The sequence below is a fragment of the Phyllobates terribilis genome, unplaced genomic scaffold (genome assembly GCF_046119375.1).
Source record: "Phyllobates terribilis strain yellow unplaced genomic scaffold, ASM4611937v1 Scaffold_5307__1_contigs__length_52616, whole genome shotgun sequence".
Classification (NCBI taxonomy): Eukaryota; Metazoa; Chordata; class Amphibia; order Anura; family Dendrobatidae; genus Phyllobates; species Phyllobates terribilis.
The window spans coordinates 23,813-47,422 of NW_027368055.1; the positions used below are offsets into that span (position 1 = coordinate 23,813).

At 38.2% G+C, this 23,610-nt stretch overlaps 1 protein-coding gene and 1 pseudogene across 1 annotated transcript; both read right to left on the reverse strand.

The window, feature by feature from the left end:
- Positions 1–7,091: 7,091 nt before the first annotated feature.
- LOC141249980 (zinc finger MYM-type protein 1-like) lies at positions 7,092–14,223 on the reverse strand (annotated as a pseudogene).
- Positions 14,224–20,758: 6,535 nt separating this feature from the next.
- On the reverse strand, positions 20,759–22,771 carry LOC141249981 (uncharacterized). Its single transcript, XM_073669847.1, has 6 exons — positions 22,668–22,771; positions 21,986–22,025; positions 21,794–21,889; positions 21,508–21,713; positions 21,350–21,427; positions 20,759–21,113 (listed from the first exon to the last, which is right to left on the reverse strand). Exons 1-6 carry the CDS (start codon positions 22,769–22,771, stop codon positions 20,759–20,761), a joined length of 879 nt encoding a protein of 292 aa, XP_073525948.1.
- Positions 22,772–23,610: the final 839 nt, after the last annotated feature.

A 23,610-nucleotide genomic window follows, 5' to 3' on the forward strand; every position in this document is an offset into this window, starting at 1 on the left:
TAGTTGTTGACCGTTGTTGATCAACGTTGACTAGCATTGATTATTGACCATTGTACATTGAATATGCACTAATGCATAGGAAATCATGCACCAATGCAGAAAAATCATGTACAAATGCTAAGAAATCAAGCACAAGAATAAATTCAAAGAATTCATGTACAAATGTTAAGAAATCATGCACAAATGCCAAGAAACCTTGCACAAATTCAAAGAAATTGTGCACAAATGTTATGAAACCATACACAAATACGAAGAATCATACACAAATGCGAAGAAACCATGCACAAATGTGAAGAAACCATGCACAAATACGAAGAAACCATGTACAAATTCTAATAAACCTTGCACAAATTCACAGAAACCGTGCATGCTAAGAAACGATGAACAAATGCCAAGAAATCATGCACAAATGTCAAGAAAACATGCAGAAATGCTAAATGCACAAATTCACAAAAAATATGTACAAATGCTATGAAATCATACACAAATGCTAAGAAATCACGCACAAATCTTATTAAATCATGCACAAATATCAAGAAACCATGAACAAATGCTAAGAAACCATGCAGAATTGCTAGGAAACCATGCACAAATGACAAGAAACCGTGAAGAAATGAAACAATGCACAAATTTAAAGAAAATATGCACAAATGCTATTAAACCATGAACAAAAATGCTAGGAAAACAAGCACAAACATCACTACTATGAAATGAACAATATCACTAATGCTATCACACCAATTGATTGGCGGCATTTCATACATCATAAGGAGTGGATTTTAGCATCAATCATAGGCAAAAGAGGCCACAAATGGAGCATATAGCCGTAATCACGATAACGTGGAGCTTCCTAGTTAATACGAGGATTACGTGCACAAGGAAGAGGTGCGGAAGGCTGAAATCAAGCGCGGGCCAAGAAGAGAAGTAAAGAGGGGCGAAATTATCAGTGGAGCGACCGCGCCAGAGCCCACACGACCGCACATGGCTATTTGCAGAAGGCGCGATCGCGCCCCAGAAGACGCGCTCGCGCATGGGCCTCTGCAGACAACGCAACCGTGCCTTCACTACTTCCATCGTCGCAAGAAGTCCCTCTTGTTAGGCTTAAATACCTAGGATTTGTACAATTTCGGGTTAGGGTTTTCAAAAACATTAAATTAGGTCTTGCTTTCTTATAAATAGAGGAGTTTTGCCTCCTCCCAAACACACACTTTTTCAAAGAATAATAGAATAGCTTTGTTAGGATGAATAGGGAGTAATCTCATTTGCTTTGTTCTCCGGGCTAAGGCCTGCGGAGGTATGGGTTTTATAGTTTTCCTCCAATGGTTCTCATAATATGTTATTGTGTTGTTTTAATCTCTTGATTGTTTAGTAATTGATTACAATATGTTTATCTGGCTTGGCTACCTAGGTGTACATATTTCCTTCATATATTCAAGGCCTGGTTTATCCTAGTTGGAGAACCTTGCCTACTTAGTGGCACGAATCTCTACTTGGACTAGTTGGACTTGTAGGATAGGAAGATTAATGAGGCGTAGGCACTAAGGGCAATACACTTTCCTATTTATTCATGAACTTAATGTTCCCTAGGATTTAGTCTTGATAGTTTCATGGCTAGATTGGTAGGTTAGACGCTATTAGGACTAGTGGACCTATTTAGCAACCTTAGTACACGGATTAGGACAAACATAGCATATAGTATAGATATAGAACCCAAATTTGTAATAGAAAATCGATGATCAAACACATAACTTCGTAGGTTGATGCTTAGGAGAACAAAGCGCTTGCTTTTATTAGTTTTTCAAACCAATCAATCATATTCCTCCTTTTTCTCTTTATTTTATATAAAGGTAATTATTTTGCGAAGACAAGATTGGATTCGCAGACTCCCTGTGGGATCGACTCTTACTTACCGCTCTACACCTGTGGAGAGTAAACTAAGGTTTACAACGATAAGCATCGTTGTTACTGATGAGTTCCACCAGCCATGAAGCTAGGTTGAAGCGGATTGCGGAGGCATGAAGAGAGATGGAGGAGCTAGAGGCAATGATGAAGGAGTTTAAAGAGAATGCTGAAAAGAGGAGAGTCGAGGAGCGGGCTGCTAGAGTGGGGGAGGTAGAGGCTGCGAAGGAGGTTGCAGATGCCATCGCAAGGGAGGCCGAGCAACAAAGATACCACTACTTCATGCGACAGCCATACCTGATGCGATCATGGAGGCCCTATCCCGACCAAGAGACCTCCACAAGGACCCTGATGCAGGTTCTGATAAGGCGCCTCGAGAGTACCAATATAGCACTCGAGGAAACCACGAGGATGGTCGTTGAGGAGTCGCAGAATACCACTAGGTTTATGAACGACCAAGTCAAACGCATGATGGATGCAATGGTCAAGTGGGAAGAAATGAGAGCCGCGAGCGCTAACTCTACATCCGGAAGCACCGAGGAAAGCTCCAACGAGGAGTATATGGAGGAAGAGGACACTGAGGTCAACGGCCCGGACAAGACGGACCCAAGCAAGGAGGAAGCAGCCCCCCCCCCATCAGCCGTGAAAGAAGCCTGACCGCAGAGGCGATGCGCGTCCGCGCTTGCAGCGAGCGCTCCCGCGCCATAGCTCCTGGAGACGGGCTCGACCGTGCCTACTCTTGGCGCAATTGCGGCCCACCTTCTGGGGACCAGCACGCCTGCGCCCCGTCCGTGCGCGACCGCGCTTTGACGGGGAATTTTCCGGAACCAGGTGCGCGCCCGTGCCCTCCTGAGCGCGCACGCGCCCCGTTGTATGCGTCGCGCCGCTATACCCTCCCGCCGCCACTGCCTTTTGGCAAGTACTATCCGGGGCTGCAACGGGATGAGAGAGAGTGGCAATTTGAGCCGGGAAATGCTGAGAAGGAATCACACTCGGGACCGATGAGAAGGAAAGGAGTTTGGCTGGACCGAGCAACTAGGAAGAAGCTAAGTTGTAAACCGTATCAGGATGAAGGGGGTCATGAGGATCCCGAACCAGGATGAGGAGGAAATACGTCAAGCCAACGACGTTAAACAAAGGCGTTGACTGGGAGGCAACCCGTTTATAAGGTAATTTCTCTATTTTCATACTTCTTTTTACATTTGTCTTTATTTCACAATGAGGACATTGCGTAGTTTAAGTGTGGGGGTAGGAAAGTATTTCATCTATCTAGTTAGTTTTTATGCATTTTAAAAATTTTCTAAGTGTCGGCTATCATGAATTCTCCCTACTTGGTTCTTTGTAATTCCTACAATGGTGTTTTGATTTTGAGTCTCTCTACTATGCCCTCAATGTTAATAATGCAACTAGATACAATGATTATAGGATTGATCAACCTTAGGACTTTGATTCGAGCATGTAGTTTATGATTAGGATGCACTAGGCTCAAAACCAAGTTTGCATGATTACCCTCTTTTCTCTAATGTTTACCATATTGATTTGAGAGTTTTGTCCCCGTCCTTCTTCATTACAATGGAAAATGAAAAATTATAAAGAAAAGTATAAAGTTAGTGAGCTCTAAGTAAAAGAAAGTCGTAAGAGCACGCAGTGCCCAAAGTTGAAATAGAACTGAGGGATCGATCCTTCAAGGCCTATAAAGCAAAGAGTCTCAGAGTAGCTTGGACCATAAAATGGACAGGTTCTACCTAAAGAAAAGTAATTGGGTATGTAATAAATTGTATGGGTAGGATGAAAAGGGGCATTAGAAGAATGCAGTTGGACTTATTAGAGTTGAGACTTGGTTTATTTTGTTTTCAGTGGTGTGGGAGATTTTACATTCTCTTCATAAATTTGAGCATGTCACTTGAAAATATGTCCTATTTTTGATCTCGCGTTATCTTCTTGTGTATACTATTTGCTTAGAAACATTTTTGACATAGCATAGAGACTCTTAGTTAATGCACTTGCGTAGAATAGCATAGTTCAAGTGTGGAGGAGTGATTGATGCCAATTAGTTGCTTTATGTTTAGAAATTTTCTAGAGTCGGAATTTACGCCCGTTATTGTATGATTCTAGGTACTATGAGCTAAGGGTTGGTCTACTACCACTTTTTTCGTGCTTCCGTACTCGCTGAGGCCGCCAAAGAGTTAGATGCATATGACTCGAGGACGAGCAATGGTTCAAGTGTGGGAGTATGATTGGCGGCATTTTGTACATCATAAGGAGTGGATTTTAGCATCAACCATAGGCAAAAGAGGTCACAAATGGAGCATATAGCCATGATCCCGACATCGTGGAGCTTCCTAGTTAATACAAGGATTACGTGCACAAGGAAGAGGCACGGAAGGCGGAAATCAAGTGCGGGCCAAGAAGAGAAGTAAAGAGGGGTGAAACTGCCAGTGGCGCGACCGCGCATGGCTCTCTACAAAAGGCGTGATCGCGCCCCAGAAGACGCGCCCGCGCATGGACCTCTGCAGACGACGCGGCCGCGCCGACATAAGGCACGCTCGCACCTTCACTACTGCCAGCGTCGCGACAAGTCCCTCTTTGTTGGGCTTAAATGGGCTTAAATACCTAGGATTTGTACAATTTTGGGTCAGGGTTTCCACAAACATTAAATTAGGTCTTGCTTTCTTATAAATAGAGGAGCTTTGCCTCCTCCCAAACACACACTTTTCCAGAGAATAATAGAATAGCTTTGTAGGATGAATAGGGAGTAATCTCCTTTGCTTTGTTCTCTGGGCTAAGGCCTGCGGAGGTATGGGTTTTGTAGTTTTCCTCCATTGATTCTAATAATATGCTATTGTGTTGTTTTAATCTCTTGATTGTTGATTGGCGGCATCTCGTACACCATAAGGAGTAGGAATTAACAACAACTATGGGCGTAATAGGCACAATCGGAGCATAATGTCTAGTCCAGACTTCGTAAGAGCAAAGAGTACAATCACGAGGATTAAGAGCATAAGGGAGAAGACGCGGGTGCCGAGGAGCAAACGTAAGTGAAGAAGAGGCGAAAAAGGGAATTTTTCCCTGGGGCGCGACCGTGCAGGGCAAGACGCGACCATGCACCACCTCCTGAGGGTGGCGCGGTCACGCCAACTCAAGACGCGCCAGCGCCCCCGCCGTTGCTGCGTCGCGAGAAGAATTTCCTCTGAGGGTTTAAGTGGGCTTTTTGCCTAGGGTTTACATTTATTTCGGGTTGGACTTCCACTAAAGACATTTTTGGGTTAGCTTGCTCATTTTTTATAAATAGGGAGAGCGTTTTGCCTCTCCCTAAACACACTTCATTCTCAATTTCAGATTACATTAGTTTTTTAGCAATGAGCCAGGAGTAATCTCCTTTGACTTGGTGTGGTTGGTTTGCGCCTCTGGGTTAATTCAATGTGAGGTTTGTACCTTGGTTCTTAATATAATTATATCTCTATTATTTTAATCTCTTGCGCGTAATATCTAATTGAAATGAATGCACTTTCTAGATTGATCACCTAGGTTGTTAGTTCGATTTAATATTGTTAGGGCCTGGTTTATCCTAGTTGGAGAACCTTGCCTGCTTAGTAGTATGAATCTCTACTTGGACTAGTTGGACTTGTAGTATAGGGAGATTACTGAGGTATAGGCGCCAAGGACAATATACCTTCCTATTTACCCATGAACTTAATATTGTCTAGGATCTAGTCTTGATAGTTTCAAGGCTAGATTGGTAGACAAGACGTTGTTAGGGCTAGTTGACCTAATCAACAATATTAGTACATGGTTCAGGGCATTTAGAAGACATAAAGGATCTACGAATAGAGATAGAACCCGAATTAGAAGAACCTAGTATCATTGAATTAGGCTAGAAAGGTTACGACCAACCATACGAAGTGTTTTCCCAATTAATCACAACAACAAAATCAATTTTCACAATTCTCAGAGCATTAACCTTTCATTAGTTAGTCGCTTTAATACCTTAAGAATTGAATACTCTTGGTTCCTCATGGATTTGACCCCTACTTGTCAATCTACTTCTGTAGAGGAGTAAAATAATTTGACTAGGATAGCCCGACGACACGGTCCTGTCAATTGTTTAGTAATTGATTGCAATATGTTTATCTGGCTTAGCTACCTAGGTGTACATGTTTTCTTCATATAGCCAGGGTCTGGTTTATCCTTGTTGGAGAACCTTGCCTACTTAGTGGCACGAATCTCTACTTGGACTAGTTGGACTTGTAGGATAGGGAGATTAATGAGGTGTAGGCACCAAGGGCAATACACTTTCCTATTTATTCATGAACTTAATGCTGCCTAGGATTTAGTCTTGATAGTTTCATGGATAGATTGGTAGGTTAGACGCTATTAGGACTAGTTGACCTATTTAACAACCTTAGTACATGGATTAGGACAAACATAGCATATAGTATAGAGATAGAACCCAAATTTGTAATAAGAAATCGATAATCAAACCCATAACTTCGTAGGTTGATACTTAGGAGAACGAAGCGCTTGCTTTTATTAGTTTTCCAAACAATCAATCATATTTCCCCTTTTTCTCTTTATTTTATATGAAGTTAATTGTTTTGCAAAGACAATATCAGCTTCGCAGACTCCCTGTGGATCGACTCTTACTTACTGCTCTACACATGTGGAGAGTAAGCTAAGGTTTACTTTGAACGGATTGCCTACGCAACCGTCCCGTCATCAACCATTGATCAACAGTGACCGTAGGCGACCGGTTGTACGTTGATCGTTGACCATTGACCAAAAGTGTTGATTGTTGACCACATTCTCAATCCTAGGCATTCTAAATCCAATGGCTATGATGTATTCTTATTTCTCATTTAAGTGTCCATTCTCATGTGAGCAGGGGTAAAGCAGTGTTTTCATAATAGTCAGGCAGAGTCTAGATTGGCTAAATATAGGAATTGGGTTTTGTTGAAATTAGATTATAAAATGTGAAAAATTCGAAAAACTTCATTTTCCAAATAATGAATATAAAGTATTAAATTATTAACGGGGTAATTTGGGTAAAAAAGCCTAAATATAATTAGATATAGCACAAATCAACATAGAAGGTTCATAATCAAAAGCAAAAATAACAGCAAACACATTCATCAAATCATCCCTAAATTAAAACAAAAACTACTCCATTAGTCTTAAAGTTACAAACACATTCTTCAGTCTGTCATGTTTTGAAATCTGGCAATGATATCTTCGGTCTTGATATCTTTCACTATGTCTTTCTCAATATAAGCAATCGAACAATCATTCAGCCCATCATCCCCAAGTCAGTTGCGCAATGAATTCTTCACAATTTTCATAGCTGAAAAAACCCTCTCAACAGTAGTTGTTGCAACCGGTAAAAGCAAAGCTAACTTCAAAAGAAGATACACCAAATTATAAGTACGGTGCTTTTTCAATTGAACTAATTTTCTTGAGAGCTTATTAATACATGTGAAGTTGACAATTTTCTTGTATGAGCACACATCAATATATTATAATGTGTGAAAGTGATTCTGTATTAGAACAAGTAATTAACTAAAATTATGGTACCTTTAAGGTTAGAAAAATCAACATGTGAGCTCACATCAGTTGATTGTCAAGAGCTATCAAATAAGCGTCACTGAAGTCTTTTGGATAAAACTCCGCAAACCGAATCAACTTCTCTTGTCAAATGTCGAGAATCTATCACTTGGATCAAGACATGACATGCACACTGACAACTCAGTATTCAACTCATCAAAACGATCATTCAACTCTTGGAGTTGCATATCAATTATTTCATTGAAAATGTCAAAATGATAGTAATATTGAATGGTATTTTTTTAACATTTTGGCGAGATCTCCCTTGTGTGACATAAATTTCATTTTCATCTGAGACAATGATATCATACTTTGTACAAAATGAAGAAATCTCCTCCCAAAATGGCTCACATCCTACATCTCTCTTTTCTTGGAGTAAACTCTTGTTGACCTTGACAAGAGTCATTGCATTAACAATGTCTTGATGTTTTCTCTGTAAGGCTTGTGACAAATCATTTGAAATTACCAAAATATCTTTCATAAAAAATAAGCAGAATACAAACTCAAAGCACTGAATGGATTCACCCATTAAATCTACTTCAGCTCGTTGTTTTGCACTTTTTGTATGATCTCCAATAGCTATAAGCACATCAATTGTTAGACCAAATAAACCAATCAAATTAAGCACCATCTTGTAATGGGAACCCCAACGTGTTACTCTAGCTCGAGCCAATGATACTTCTTGATTTTATCCTCTTCCAAACAAGATTTCACCTTCAAGAATCCCCTTCAATTACTCTTTCAAGTGATTTCTCTTGAAGCATGTCTTTTCTTTTTCATGACACACCAACTACATTTGTAGAGATGCATTTGAAGAACCTCTTTAGCTTTTATGACATTGAGCTACAGTTACAAGTGACGATTGCAATTGATGAGCAAAACAGTGAACATAATAAGCGAACAAATTCTCCATCGTTATCAAACTTTTCAAACACTTAAATTCGCCACTCATATTGCTTGCTCCATCATATCCTTTCCGCGTAAACTTCAAATACTCAAACCATGATTACAAAGAAGAGCATCAATATTCATTTTCAGAGACAAAGTTGTAGTGTCTTCAACATGAATAATACCAAGAAAACGTTGAACAATGCACCCTCTAGCATCCACAAAGCGTAGAACAACAACCATTTGTTCTTTCAAAGATATATCACGAGCTTCATCAACCAAAATAGTAAACAGATCATCACCCATTTTTGCAATGATTGCATTTGTTGTCTCAACTGCAATGACATTGATAATATCTTTCTGAAATGACGGTGATACCATTTTAAATTCCCAGGATCATTATCCAACATAACACTTTTAATTGCTTCATTATGTCCATCAAGGAATTTTAACAACTCAATGAAGTTTCCTTGATTAATTGACTCGCTAGATTCATCATGTGCACGAAAATTCATTCCTTGAAGCAACAAATACCTAATACAATCAACTGGTGCAGTCAATCTACAACGATAATCCATCTGGTTCTTATCAGACTGTTTATCTAAACAAGCATCAATATGGTGTTTTTGGTTCATTAGATTGTGACAAGCACGCACACAGTTGTTATAAACACTATTATAATTACCAACATGAGTATCAAACTTGTCTTTCTTCTTTCAATTTCTAAATCCTTCTCCAACAAATTATTCATGACCTCCTTAATCACCATAATCAGGTTTAAACAGATAACATGGCAAGCAAAATGCAGAATCTTTTGATATACTATATTCTAACCATGTAGCATGCTCATTAAACCATCCAGAAACAAATCTGCGTTTTTGTGTTCCTATAACGGTGGAAGGAAAAGTATGAGTTTTAGTTTGCTAAGGCCCTTTTAGAAAATAACTTTGCCTTACCCTTTCTCTATCATTCACATCATAATCAGATATGTTTTTTTTAACCCTGCAACAGTCGACAACTCATCAAAATCAACATCAACCGCATCATCAGAACTATCTAAATTCAAATAAATTGGTGGATTCAGATTAGAACTTGATCCTACATTCAGTGAATTAGAACTCCTTGAAGCACTGCTTAAAAAATACTTCTTCTTTTTCTGAAATAATCAAATATCTTCATGAATATATAGTTATTGAAATACGGAACCTACTAACTTGACAAATTGTCTCTTTATAGTTCCAAACATACAAGCAATTAACCAACCAAATAACACTAGCAACACAATATGAAATTCAACATCAACTAATTGAACCAATATAAAATTCAGTATCAATATGAAATTTCAAAAAATCAGCATCAACCTTGAACTAGAATAAAAAAATCAGCATCAAAAGTTCTAACAAATTAACAGAATTTGAGATTTTCATTAAGAAATGCAAGAAAAGTAGGGGTGTTCATCGGTCCAAAACCGAACCAAACCGAACAGAACCTAACCCGTAAAAACTGAAACTGAAAATACTCATTTTTTGGAACCGAAAACCGAACCGTACATGTTCGGTTCGGTTCAGGTTTGGTTCGGTTTTAATAGGTTTAGGTTCGGTTTAGACCTAAAAACCGAATTTATGATTGGAAGACATTAAACCTTTGAAAACCCCGAGAAAACCGAAAAGTTTTCCCCTTTACTTGATTTTTAAGTCTTAAAAGAATTTCTCCACAATCTATTCACCTAAAAGACTACAACAAAACATGAAACAAATTAAAACATAGTTCTTGTCTTAAAATTCATCCCAACAATTCAAAGTTTCACTTCTCCCAAAGGCCAAAAGAGTGAAAAATCCTTCTCCGAATCTTCGTTATAAATTAGAACAAATGAATAAATTAGACAATTAATTGAACTAAGCTAAACACACAAAACAAATTGTACAAATTCATACCTTCCTAGTTCGAATCAAATGAATGATTTTAATTCGGTTTAAACCGAACCGAACCGAACCGAACCCGAACCATATAAACTGAAAACCGAATATTTGAATTTTCAAGAACCGAAAACCGAACCGATTATGTTCGGTTCGGTTTCGGTTTCCCTTGGTCCAGTTCGGTTTGGCTCAAACACGAAAAAACCGAACCCGATGAACACCCCTAAAGAAAAGTCATATTGAGGTGAGGAGCAAAGGAACTAAGGTGAGGTGAGGAGGTAAGGTGAGGAGCACCTACTAATTTAGCTCCAAGTGAAGTGGACTTCGATCAAGGCCGCCACCACGTTGTCGCCTGGCCGGAGGAGAGGGCGTCGCTGCCGCTGCCGCTGGCTGGAGGAGAGAAAGAGGAGAGGTTGAATGTTCGTAGGAGAAAGAGCTGGCAGGAGGAGGAGTCGGAAGCCTCGTCACCTGGCCGGAGGAGAGGGCGTTGCTGGTGCTGTCGCTGGCTGGAGAAGAGAAAGAGGAGAGGTTGCATGTTCGTAGGAGAAAGAGCTAGCTGGAGGAGAGGAGCTGGAAGCCAGCACGTTGTCGCCTGGCGGGAGGAGAGGGTGTCGTTGACGCTGACTGGAGGAGAGGAGAGGAAGAGGGAAAAGATGTGGGCAGAGAAGAGAAAGATGGAGTAGAAATTAGGTTTTGCTGTTTTTATATATATAATAAATTTTAGAATCGAGTGGGAGCAGTACCCACTTGTTCCTAAATGGATCCGTCACTGGCTGTGACATTTCTATAAATAATTCAATTTTTCTTTTTTTCTTTTTTCCTTTTTTCCTTTTTTCCTTTTTTCCTTTTTTCCTTTTTTAAAACATTACTCTATGTTCATGACAAGGACACCGAGGTTCGACTAAGAAACATTTTGCATTTTAAGGTTGATCTCAGCATTAACTTTCTCCTAAAAATAATACTTGTTGTATGTTATTATATTACTGCATTATCTCTAAATTCATTTTTTATCATCAAATTAAGTTTGGATGATTGTTAAATTAAAATCAAATTGTGTTAAAATAAGATTAATATTCTATTATAAACCTGATTAAATTAAAAGAAACCCTTAACTTCTAATAGTTTCTAAGAAAATAGAATGTAAGCATAATCATAGACCTTGTCATTTTAAAAATTACTAGACTCAATGTCATAACTGATGGGACTAACGCTCAGTCAAAACCTAGGCGAGGCTAAGGTGGAATGTTAGAGCACTTCGCTAAGATGCGAATTTTAGAACACCGGGTACAACTTACAAGTGATACTTAGGGAGTTGTTTCCTGATCGGAAAGAGAATACTTGGGTGCCTACAATAACTAAAAGTTAAAAATCACATGTACCAATTTCTAGAGAGATTTAAGTTCTAATAAAACGTGTATTCGTGGTAAAACAATAGTAGTAATACTTGATATATGATGACCACATGTCTCCAGATTCATTTTTTATTCATCAATTATGTTAGGATGAGAATTAATAATCTATTGTTAAATTAAAATAAGATCTAATCTTAATAATATATATATTAAAGCTAAAATATTCCAAGCCTTCTCAAGAAATTAGACCCCACAATTGCTTATGTGTCAATCTTCTATTGCCACACTATTCTCTCTCCTCTTTATTAATATTTTAATTTTTTCTTTCTTTATCATTTGGATATATCATTTATATACTAATCAAATCTTATGAAATCTTATTATTAACCCATTTTCTATTTAATAAGAGATTTTATAAAATCTAGCGTATATCTATAAAATCATATCTCTTATTTATTTTAATTTATTTATTATATTTATAGATTTTATAAAATATTATTTTACTATCTGATTATATATATCCAATTGTAGAAGAATTATTTTTGAAAAATACTTCTATAAAATAATATTATAAAAATAATATTATAAAATAGGAGATATAATTTTGATTTTTTTATAAATAAAAATAAATAATAAATAATAGTTTATAATAAATTGTTTAGATATTTTATAATAAATAAAAATAAATAATTTTGACTATCATCAACAAGTATGCACCATTCTATAATACACTAGAATATAAAAAATGATTTATATCTCCTATTATAGGAGATATAAATAAAATATATAAAACATATATGATATATACACTAGAATTGTAAATAAAAATACTTTTATTTAACATATTAATAAGAATTATTTAATATGTTAAAATAATAGTGATTTATAAATAATTTATCAATTATATACATGATTTATAAAATAATATTTATAAATCATGTATATAATATTAAAATATATATTATAAAAACATGCAGAAAAATTTATAAAATATTATTTAATATATAAATATTATTTTCTATGCATGGCACGACCATGTAAAGTTTAGAATATTTTATTTTATTTTATTATAAAATCATATCTCCTAAAATCTCTTATCTTATGATAATACAATATAATATCAAATTATATCTCTTAAATCTCTCTTATCTTATAATAAAATAATATAATATTATTTATTTATAAGATTTTATTTTAGTTTAGTTTATTTTAAAACTACATCTCCTAAATCTCTCTTATCCTATGATAGTATAGTATAAAGTAATTAAAAGATCATCTTCTAATTAAAAAACATAGAAAAGTGTTAATGAAAATTATATCAATTTGCACTATTTGTATTATTTAATAACTATTTATCATCTCATTAAATCTTACAACTTAATCAAATATCACATCTATAATAAACTCTCTAATAATAAATTTTTTATAGTTTATATATTAAAATATTCACGTGCATGGCACGGGATATACACTAGTTTTCTATTATAAACCTGATTAAATTAAAAATCCTTAACTTCTAATAGTTTCTAACAAAATACAACATAAACATAATCTTAGACCTTACCATTTTAAAAATCACTAGACCAGGGGTCTGTTCGGATAGTTATGTTGTTTGTTGCTGTTGTTGTTGCTGTTGCTGATGCTGATGCTGATGCTGGTATTTATTATAGATGCAGATGCTGTAACTTTTATTTGTACTTATTTTCTGTTTACACGTTCGGTATGTCAATGCTGAAAGTAATGAAAAAAATTAAAAAATATCATATTTACCCTCCAAATATGTGTGAACTCCCAAAATACCCCTAACAAATATACCCTAATAGACCCATTGTGTAGCCGGCCTCAGAACTCATTCACAGCTCCATATTCTTCCCCGCCATTCCACTAGAGTCTTCTTCTGTGAGTTTTCCGCTGCGTTCCGCAGCTTCTCCGGCGTCCCTCAGAACTCATTCAGCTCCATATTCTTCCCCGCCGTTCCACTTGGTGCTCTGCTCCGGCGTTCAAATTTGCTGGCCTTCCCGAGATTCTCCGGCGCTGGATCCATCTCCGTCAGTCCGTAGCATCTCCGGCGTTCATCTTCTCTGGCCTTCCTCATCTCCGGCGCTGTCCTTCTCCGCCGTTTCGTAGCTTCTCCGCCGTTCCCAGCTGTTGCTCACCTCGCAGCACTAGTCTCCGCCAGATCTCCTAAAAGCCCAGCCTCCACTAGGTCTCCGCCAGCACCAGGTCTCCGCCAGAGCATCTGAGATTAGTGAGCTCAAACTGCAGGTAATTTTCTGATGGTTGTTAAATTTTCTAAGATCAGTGAGCTAAAACTGCACCAGGTTGTTAAAATTTCTGATCATCTGAGATCAGTGAGCACTCGTTTTTTTTGGCCTTCTGTATTCAATGGTTGTTAAAATTTCTGAGCTCACCACACTACTAATTTTGACATTAAGCACTGAAATCCGGCACCCAAAGATTGGCCTTCTGTATTCAATGCCGATAATTTTGTGTTCCAAACACCACACTACTAAATGTATAGTTATAGATATGGTCTTTCAACATTTACCTGACTTGATAGTTTTCTTCATGATTGTACTACCCGGCAACCAGAGATTGTTAATTAGATTGACTGACAATTTCCTACACTGATTTACTATACTGATTTGCTCCGATACTTGTAGAGTTGTTGAATTTAATCCAATACTTGTAGTGTTGTTGAATATCGTTTAATATAATCTCAGAATGGATGAAGGAGATTGCGACCAACAAAATGGAAAGGAAAAGGGAAAGGGATATGGATGTGCGAATGCGATTGTAAAGGGTAAGGGAATTGCAAGCGAACAGAGTGGTGAGAAGGATAAGACGTTCAAATGGACTCTAAAAAGTACTATATTGTTCTTTGAATCGTTAAAATATTTTAGATCAATGAATGGATTCAATGTGTCGTGGAGATGGGAGGAAGTGTGTGCTGAATTTTTGAAGAGGGCTAAGCAAAATATCTCTTCGAAGACTGCCCAGAACAAACTTAATAGCCAAAGAAAGCTTTGGAGTAGCTGGGGTAAAATCACATATTTGGAGAGCGGTATGGGATGGGATGAGCTTACGGGTAGAATCATTGCGGATGAGGAGTGGTGGCAGGAAAAAAATTGGTACGTAAGATTGATTTGCAAGTTTACAAATTAGAATTTGAATATATATGTCCATTATAATTGAGTATTGGGTGATTACGAGCGTTTAGGAGCTGGGAACGGTGTACACTACGTTTAGGAGGCACGGTGTGAATCCTGAGTTGTGTGATTTGTGGGATGAAATTTACGGTTCTTATGCTGCAAGTGGGAAGCATGTTGTTTCTGCATCAATGGATGTAAATTCTTTGCCTTTGTTGCCCGGTATTGAAGGAATAGAAGCATCTGAGATGATTGAAGGTGATTATATCGTATATGGTAGCATATATTTTAATTGTCAAGTTATAAGTCTAGTATTCGAAAAGAAATCCAATATTATCCTTCTTTTGGAACAGAGGATGAAGAGAATGAAGAAGACGTTAACACAACCCTTACAAGTATGGACACTCAATCAACTCCCGAGTCACACGCTGGGAAAGAAACTTCAAGGGGGGATCCAAAGGCGGGACGACATGACAGGAAAAGAAGAAGACCGTTATCAACAGATGTGGTTATGCAAGAGAAGTTAGCCTCCCTTGCAGAATCGGGGAAGGAAATGGTAGCTCTGATGAGGAGAGACATAGAAGGAGTTACTGATAAAGCTTATGATGACGGCATTAAGGTACTTGAGCGTCTAGTTGACAGTTGCATCGTTGAAGCCGAGTCTAGGGTGTGGTATTTCGCGATGACCGAGTTGCAAAAGCCTGATAAGCTTCGCACTTTCATGAAGATCGACAACGACGATCATAAAGCGGGCTTGCTGAAGCATGAGTGTGTGAGAGAGATGGGGCCTGAATAGTTTTAGTCAGACAATGGTGTAGTTCAACTTTCGATTGTTTTGGTGAATTGAGATTTTAAGTCATTGGATTGTGTGAGGCTGAGACAATTTTTGTTTTGGTAGATGCAAGATTTTAAGCTCACTCTATGAATTGTGTGTCGCTGACAAATTTCCAATCTTTTGGGCTCTTACTTTATTGTTTCATTTCTGATTTCTTGTCACTGTATATTGTTTTGGACTCTTTCATTATGATTACTTTTGTTTCATATGTCCATTATATTGTTTTGCAAGGATATTAAAGCAAGATGGCTAGACCTGGTTGTAGGGATAAGCATAAGGGTCTTGTGAGGAACAAGAAGCAACTTAGGAGGAAGTGGTATCCTCAAGTGAAGGTGTGGATAGACATGGTTGTAGGAGCACTTGCAATGTACAATACGAGGTACTTAATTAAGGTTCCATATTTTGATTCAATTCAAACGGGTATTATGTGGATGAATGAGATAATGGGTTCGCAGTCAGACGTTAGATGCCTGAATGCATTTAGAATGGAGAGGCATGTATTATATGGTTTATGCATGGATTTGATGAATTATGGTCTTACACCATCTAGAAATATGAGCATATTAGAGAAAGTCGGGATTTTTCTATACACGATTGCTTTAGGAGCCTCAAATAGAGTTGTATGTGAGCGTTTTCAAAGATCCGGAGATACTATTAGTCGGGTTATTCATGAAGTTCTTGAAACTTTGGTTGGACGAGAAAATGGATTCAACGGTCTTGTGCGGAAGCTTATACAACCACGTGATAGACGTTTTAGAGAAGTTCCTATGAAAATTCAATGTCAGGAGAGGTATGACTTGTTCAAGGTATGTGTTATGTATTTGTTTTAGATCATCTTTCAAGTTTTAGAATTTATAAGTTAATTACAATCCTTACATTTTGGACCGACGAATGCAGGATGCAATTGGTTGCATAGACGGGACACACATTGATGCTTGTATACCTGAAGCCGAGCAATATCCATTCTTTGGACGAAAGAAATATTGTTCCTTTAACGTCATGGGAGTGTGCGATTTCGACATGTATTTCACCTTTGTGCACACAGGGTGGGAAGGTAGCGCACATGACGCTAGGGTGTTTGATCATGCCGTTAATACACCAGGTTTTAACTTCCCACACCCACCTCCAGGTGATGTATTTGGTACATTTGTACTTGAATTCGGTTTTTGACCCATTCATAGTTGTCAATAATTTGTTAAAATATTCAGGCAAGTATTACCTCTTGGACAAAGGTTATGCGGATAAGCAGGGTTATATGGTGCCGTATTCCAAAGTCAAATATCACAAGTCACAATTTCAAAAAGAGGTCCCACAAAACGCTGAAGAAGGATTCAACCAGATCCATTCGTCTTTACGAACTACAATTGAGAGATGTTTTGGCGTACTGAAACAGATTGGGAATTTGTAGCAGAAAAGGTTAACGAGGCCACATCAGTAAGGAATATTATGAAACGACCAAGCGTGTTGAAGTTAAGGTTCAACATTCTCAAACAACTCTATGTCGAATGGACAAGGTTCCAAACCGAATATCCGGAACCCCATCATCCTATTGATGATGCTGAATGGTGGACAACCACATGTCTCCCAGAGTATGAGAAATTTAGGGACCGTCCAATGCACTCTAGCACGGCTCAATTCCTTGCCCGAGTTCCACAGAATTTCATGGATTGAGTGTGTCAAGTAGTGTATTATCCAGTTGTTGGTTGTCGTTTTTCAATGTTCTTGTTGCAGGTTTCAATACTTAATGGTCATTGTTTTCAATGTTCTTGATGCAGGTTTCAATGCTTAATGGTCATTGTTGTTTTTCAATGTTCTTGTTGCAGGTTTCAATGCTTAATGGTCATTGTTGTTTTTCAATGTGTTTGTTGTTTTTTCGAGTACACACTAACGATTGCAAGCTGTAGCCCATCACAAAACGAAGAGAAATAACAAAAAACGTCATGACATTACATTCATTGCAACAATTGGATACATGACAATACACTAAGGTCTTTTCGAACTTTAGAACAACACAATACTGCCAAAAGTAGTGTTATCATACAAACTTTTATAAAATGTTCAACAACCAACAGAGTTACAACGTACGGAGTTACAACTTCTTCAACATTATACTTAGTTGTCCAATCCTCTCCTCAGCGACCCGTAGTTTATTTTCTAGACTTGCAACCATGTTAGTTAGTTGTTCAATCTTCGTCTCAGCACGTATTACTTTCGTTTCCAATACCATCAACAGTTGTTCATGCATATACCAGGGGTCATTACTTAATTGAATAGAATAGCGGGTTGGGTTTTGGGGTAGGTCCGGGGTGGTGATCCATTTGACGATGGACTGTAATCAGTCATCGTTTCCAAGACTTCACGTGGTAGGCCTCCGTAGTTACGCTCATACACTTCTTCTTCTTGTATCATTTGGAGTGCCTCTTCGTCGGCGTTGTAGGAGTTCTCGCCATCCGACATCCTAAAATGCACAAAATTCAACATTGTTTAAATTCATGCTTCAGCCAGCCAGTCCAGCATTGTTTAAATTCAGACAATACATTCATAGTACACAAAATTCAGCATTGTCTAAATTCATGCTTCAGCCAGCCAGTCCAGCATTGTTTAAATTCAGACAATACATTCACAGTATCAGCACACAAAATTCAGAGTACTCATACAGTATCAGCACACAAAATTCAGAGTACTCATACAGATGGCATTGTTTAAATTCAAAGTACTCATACAGTATCAACACACAAAATTCAGAGTACTCCTACATACAACACATCAACATTGGTTTCCTTAACAAACAGCAAACAACAAGATATTGAACGACAACAAGATATTGCACGACAGCAAACAACAACATTGGTTTCCTTAACAAACAGCAAACAACATTGGTTTCCTTAACAAACAGCAAACAGCAATAGAACGACAACAGAACTTACAAAACATCAGCAGAACTTACAGCTGGAGTAAAAAACAACTTCTATAAACCAAAATTTACACATATTAATGTTAAAAACAACTTCTATAATCGAATTGGACTGAAAAATTCTGTAGAGAAAATTAGACCCATACACTACAAATATACACTGTAATTTACACTGATATTTAAACAGACCCATACACTGAAATTTACACTGAAATTTCAGCAGACAAATATATACAACAGACCCATACACTAGAAATTTACAACAGACCCATAATCAGACCCATAACTATTGCTCTTGGATGTCAAGTATATACAACAGACCCATACACTAGAAATTTACACTGAAATTTATGCTGTAGAGATAATTAGACTGGAATCTTCTCTCAATTCATATACAGGTCACATTGAATATTCTGAATTGGGGTTATTCCTTTTTCATGGTTTGAGTTACTGTACTATTGCTCTTAGACGTCAAATTCTTTCTCTACAAATCTTTATTATAAAGATTGGATATACAAATTGAGAAAACTGAGCATAATACTTCACAAGCCCTAAAGAACTAGTTGTCGTTCTATTGCTGTTTACAAAACATCAGCAGAACTCACAAGCCCTAAAGAACTAGTTGTCGTTCAATATGTATATCCAATCTTTACAAAACATCAGCAGAACTTAACAAACAGCAGCTAGTTCTTTAGCTCATTTGGAATCAAGATTCGCCTCTATGTCATATAGACTTGAATAATCTTTCAATTCTTACTGTCAGATTATTAATACAAGTCTTGCTTCTTTTTTTTGTGTGTTCATTTACAGGAAAGCAAGATGATTAATGATGCTAAAGAACTAGTTGTTTTTAACATTCATGGAGCGAAGAATCAATTCTGAGCATAATACTTCTCCTGATCGACGTTTATGCTCAGAACTAGTTGTCTCTAAAAAAATTATGCACCAGGTCAAATGAGGAACTCAACCAAAATAGACTTGAAGTATTATGCTCAGAACTATTATGCACCAGGATTATGCACTAACCAAAATAGTTCTGCTCAGAATACAGTCGTCGATCAGGAGAAGTATTATGCACCAGGTCAAATGAGGAACTCAACCAAAATACAGCAGGTCAAATGAGGAACACACGCGGAAGGATTGAGAAAACTGAGCATAATACTTCACAAGCCCTAAAGATTGGAATTAATTGACAACGACCCTCATTCACAAGCCCTAATTTACAAGAGAGCGAAGAATCAGAGGAGAAGGGCGAGTGAGGAGAAATTTACTGACCTGGAAGTAAAACGCAAGGGAAAACGTCGATCAGGAGAAGTATCGGGGAAGAAGAACACAGACGGAAGGACGGTGAGGAGAAATTTCAGGGGAATAATCCCTAATTCGCAGTCGGAATGACGATAAGGAGAGCTCTCGGTGGAAGACGAACACACGCGGAAGGATGGCAGGAGGAAGCTCTTCAATGCTCGCCGGAGCCGAGGAAGAGGTGTATCAGAGGAGAATGTCGGGGAAAAATAAGAACGAGTACCAAAACTGTCGGGGGGAAAATGAACGAGGAGGGATCTTAATGTAAACTGGGTTGCACAAAGTACTTCAATTCTATGAAAAGTATGATGAGAAGTACTTCAATTCTATGAAAAGTATGATGAGAATGCTTTTAGATCTAAGCAAAATAAGTACTTGCAGTTACTTATTTTTGTTTTTAAGTAGCCGAACCGAACGAATCCAAAAGTTACTTATTTGGGAAAAAAAAAGTAAAAAAGTACTCAGAAGCACTTAAAATGGCCGAACCGAAAGACCCCAAATGCTCACCATTGAAGAGGGGATATCATTATCATGTAAGTGATATTTATATACTTCCATATCTAATATTCATATCCGATATTCTAATATAGAAATCAAACAGGCTAACAGATTATATGGTATCAATTTAATCTAACTGTTTGTGAAAGCTCCTGTAAATAACATTCACCCACTACCTTTAACAACCTCATAGTAAACATATAGCAGAAAGTACAAAAACTGGTCCAAAAATCCATCCATATACTTTATGAAGCGCCTCAACTAAAGCATAAAACAAGACAGGTTCAAAACTAAAAGTAGCAAGAAAGTCGCAAATGCAGTTCAACACAACAGTATGTTTAGGATGTTACCGCAACACACGGAAATTAAAACTAGCATAGTTTGAGCTTTGTTGGAATCCAGCCAGATTATTGACTGCCTCTAGGGGAAGCGTCTTCATCATCGTTCCTGGGGGCTGGGCTGGGGCTATGAACTCCATCACCGTTGGTCTCCATGGGACTGCGCTCTCCTCTCTCCTGAGGGCTGTCTGCCTCAGCTGGTGGTGGGCTTCTGCTTTTGGGCCTGGGGCTGTCACCATAGTCTGATCCATTGGGCCTGGGGGAGAGGCTCACTCTGCCACGTGGGCTTCTGTCATCTGGTGTTGGGCTGTGCTTCCTTCCCCTCGACACTGGTGGGGATACGCTGCGTTTTGGGCTCCTGCTGCGCCGGGGGCTCCTTGACCTGTCTATGGCTCTTTCCCTCCTTGGAGGTGACCTAGACCGGCTGCAAACGGATAAATTCAAATATAAGAAGCTATATACCCAGACGAATCAAGAGAATAATCAGTAACCCAACAACTAATTAACTGAAATTGGGAAATGAGAAGGGTAATCAAACATGCTAAAATGACTAGAAGGAAACAAATTCTATAGCTATGAAGCAAGATAACTCTTGATAACATGAGAAATTTTTCCTCAAAAAAATTCAACCAAGCAAACAAACAGTTATTTATAAAGTACCTGTAGCTGCGGCTCCTGCTTGGACTACGGCCACGGCGAGGACGAGGAGATGGTGACCTTGAGTAGCTCCTGCCACGTCTGTTCCAACAAAGATACATCAGATTATAAATATTGACTTGTTTTGCACAAGAGAAGGAATAAAATAAGAGCATTATTACTTGAGTTTCTTTGGACTATTCTGGCAATTTCTTTCAACATGACCGCGCTCTCCACAGCGGTAGCACTTGTTCTTCCAGTCACCAGCTTTGCAATCCCGAGCCCAGTGGCCATCGATCCCACAGTTGAAGCACCTCCCCGAGCCTGGAGGCGGGCCCCTCCCTCCATGATCACGTGAGTCACGTGATCCACCTGGCCCACGTGGCCCCTACAGTAAACACAACACGAACCGTCAGTGCTTCAACTGATATAGAAAAAGTACCATTGGTTATTCAAGAGAGAACTTACCCCCCTTGAAACTTCAACAATGATTCGACTGCCATCAACATCTCGCCCATTTAAGCTGTATCTTGCATCATCTGCATCCCGGGGGTCGCTAAAGTCCTGTTTCCATATTGTCAAAGAAGCAAAATCCACGAGGGGCTCATATTTTGAAAAGGTTAAGAATAAATTGAGAGAGAGAGAGAGGGGAAAACGTACGACGAATGCATAATCTCGCTTCATGTCCACGTCACGTACTCTGCGCAAATGGTTGTCATAAAGAGTAAGGCCATCATCACAAAACTACCAAAGGGTTGATACCTCGCCCCTCATAGATGAACTAAACACCACTTTGAGAGTTGCCAATTTGATTAAAACAGGCTTATATATTATAGAAAGAATCGCCAAAGTCTCCTATATGGCAACATCACCAATTCACCAAGGGCTACATCTCACCACAGACCTCCAGGTTCGGCAAAAGCCACAAAACCTTCAACAAGATATTCAAGTTAAACAAAATGACAGGACTACGGTTGCAATGCTTCTTCAACAAACATTTCCACATATTAATTCCAAGGCCCGCATATTTCCATCCTTTTTAAGAAGGATTTACTTAGGACCGCTAGAGTAGCAAGTTGTCAAGACACATAATTCCTAAAAAAAGCAAGACGCATGACGCACTTAGCATGTCAGGTCAACTGGAAACAACCTAAGAGTTCACAAATAGGTAGGGAAAACGCTATAAGGGCAGGATTGTAGCCTGGAGGGAAAAGAAAAGAAATTGCATCTCTGATATGGTGAATTGGAGATAATAAATTAAGGAGTTCAGATTGCAATTAGATCTCTTTGTGCAGATTATACGAGATAGGAGAGCTACATGATGTACTAAACTTCCATTTACCTCCCATAACGACTGAAGAGATCTTCCAAGTCACGGGACCGGGTTCGTGAGGAAAGGTGTCCTACATAGAGGCGCGTACTGTAACGATCTTCATATCGAGGCATGTTGCCTGCAAGAGCAAAGGGAAATTAGAGAGAACTGCACATCTTCAGACCACGATTTCTAGTAAAAATTGAGAAAGAAGCAAACGATCTGTTAAGCAGACAGCTAGGTATCATTCAATATGCCAATAGAGAACAATAACACATTGAACCCATTACGACAATCAGTTCAAAACTTGAAGTCTTTGATAAACTCGAATTAGGTTCTAAATTCTCATAATCCAAAATATGACGAGAAAACCATTCTGAGAGGACCGAAAGCCTAGATCTTTAAAGTACAAAAGAACAAATTCTCCTCACTAGAGCCAATAAGGTCGATTAAAATCCTTGTTCAAAAAAATTGAGCTTCTAAAACGCTCTAGAAGTGAAATTGAACGAACCTAAATAACGCCTAATAGGCATCATCAATTTGTCAATTCAATTTCCAATTTCATGATACCACCGAAAACTTAGATCTTTAGAAAACGAAAAACGATTCTTCCCTCAATCGAGGCAATACGATTTGAAATCCAATCAATCTGACACTGAACTCGAAGCTAGAAAGGATTGACACGATAACACGAAGAGATAAGAAGTGAAGAACGTACCTGCGGAGCGGCCAATTCAGAAACCCTAGATTAGTTTAGCCGTCGAGAACAGATAACCCTCTGAGGCTCTCAGGAGTAATAATATGTAGACGTAAGAGAATGGACGGCTTAGATATGTCGGTTGAGAAATATCCAACGTTTTAGGTATGAACCGGAAATGATATCCTTTTTCCCGAAAATACTACTCTTTCCTGAAAAAAGGATAAATCCAATTTTCACTAAAGCACCCTAACTTCTTATAAAATACATATCTTA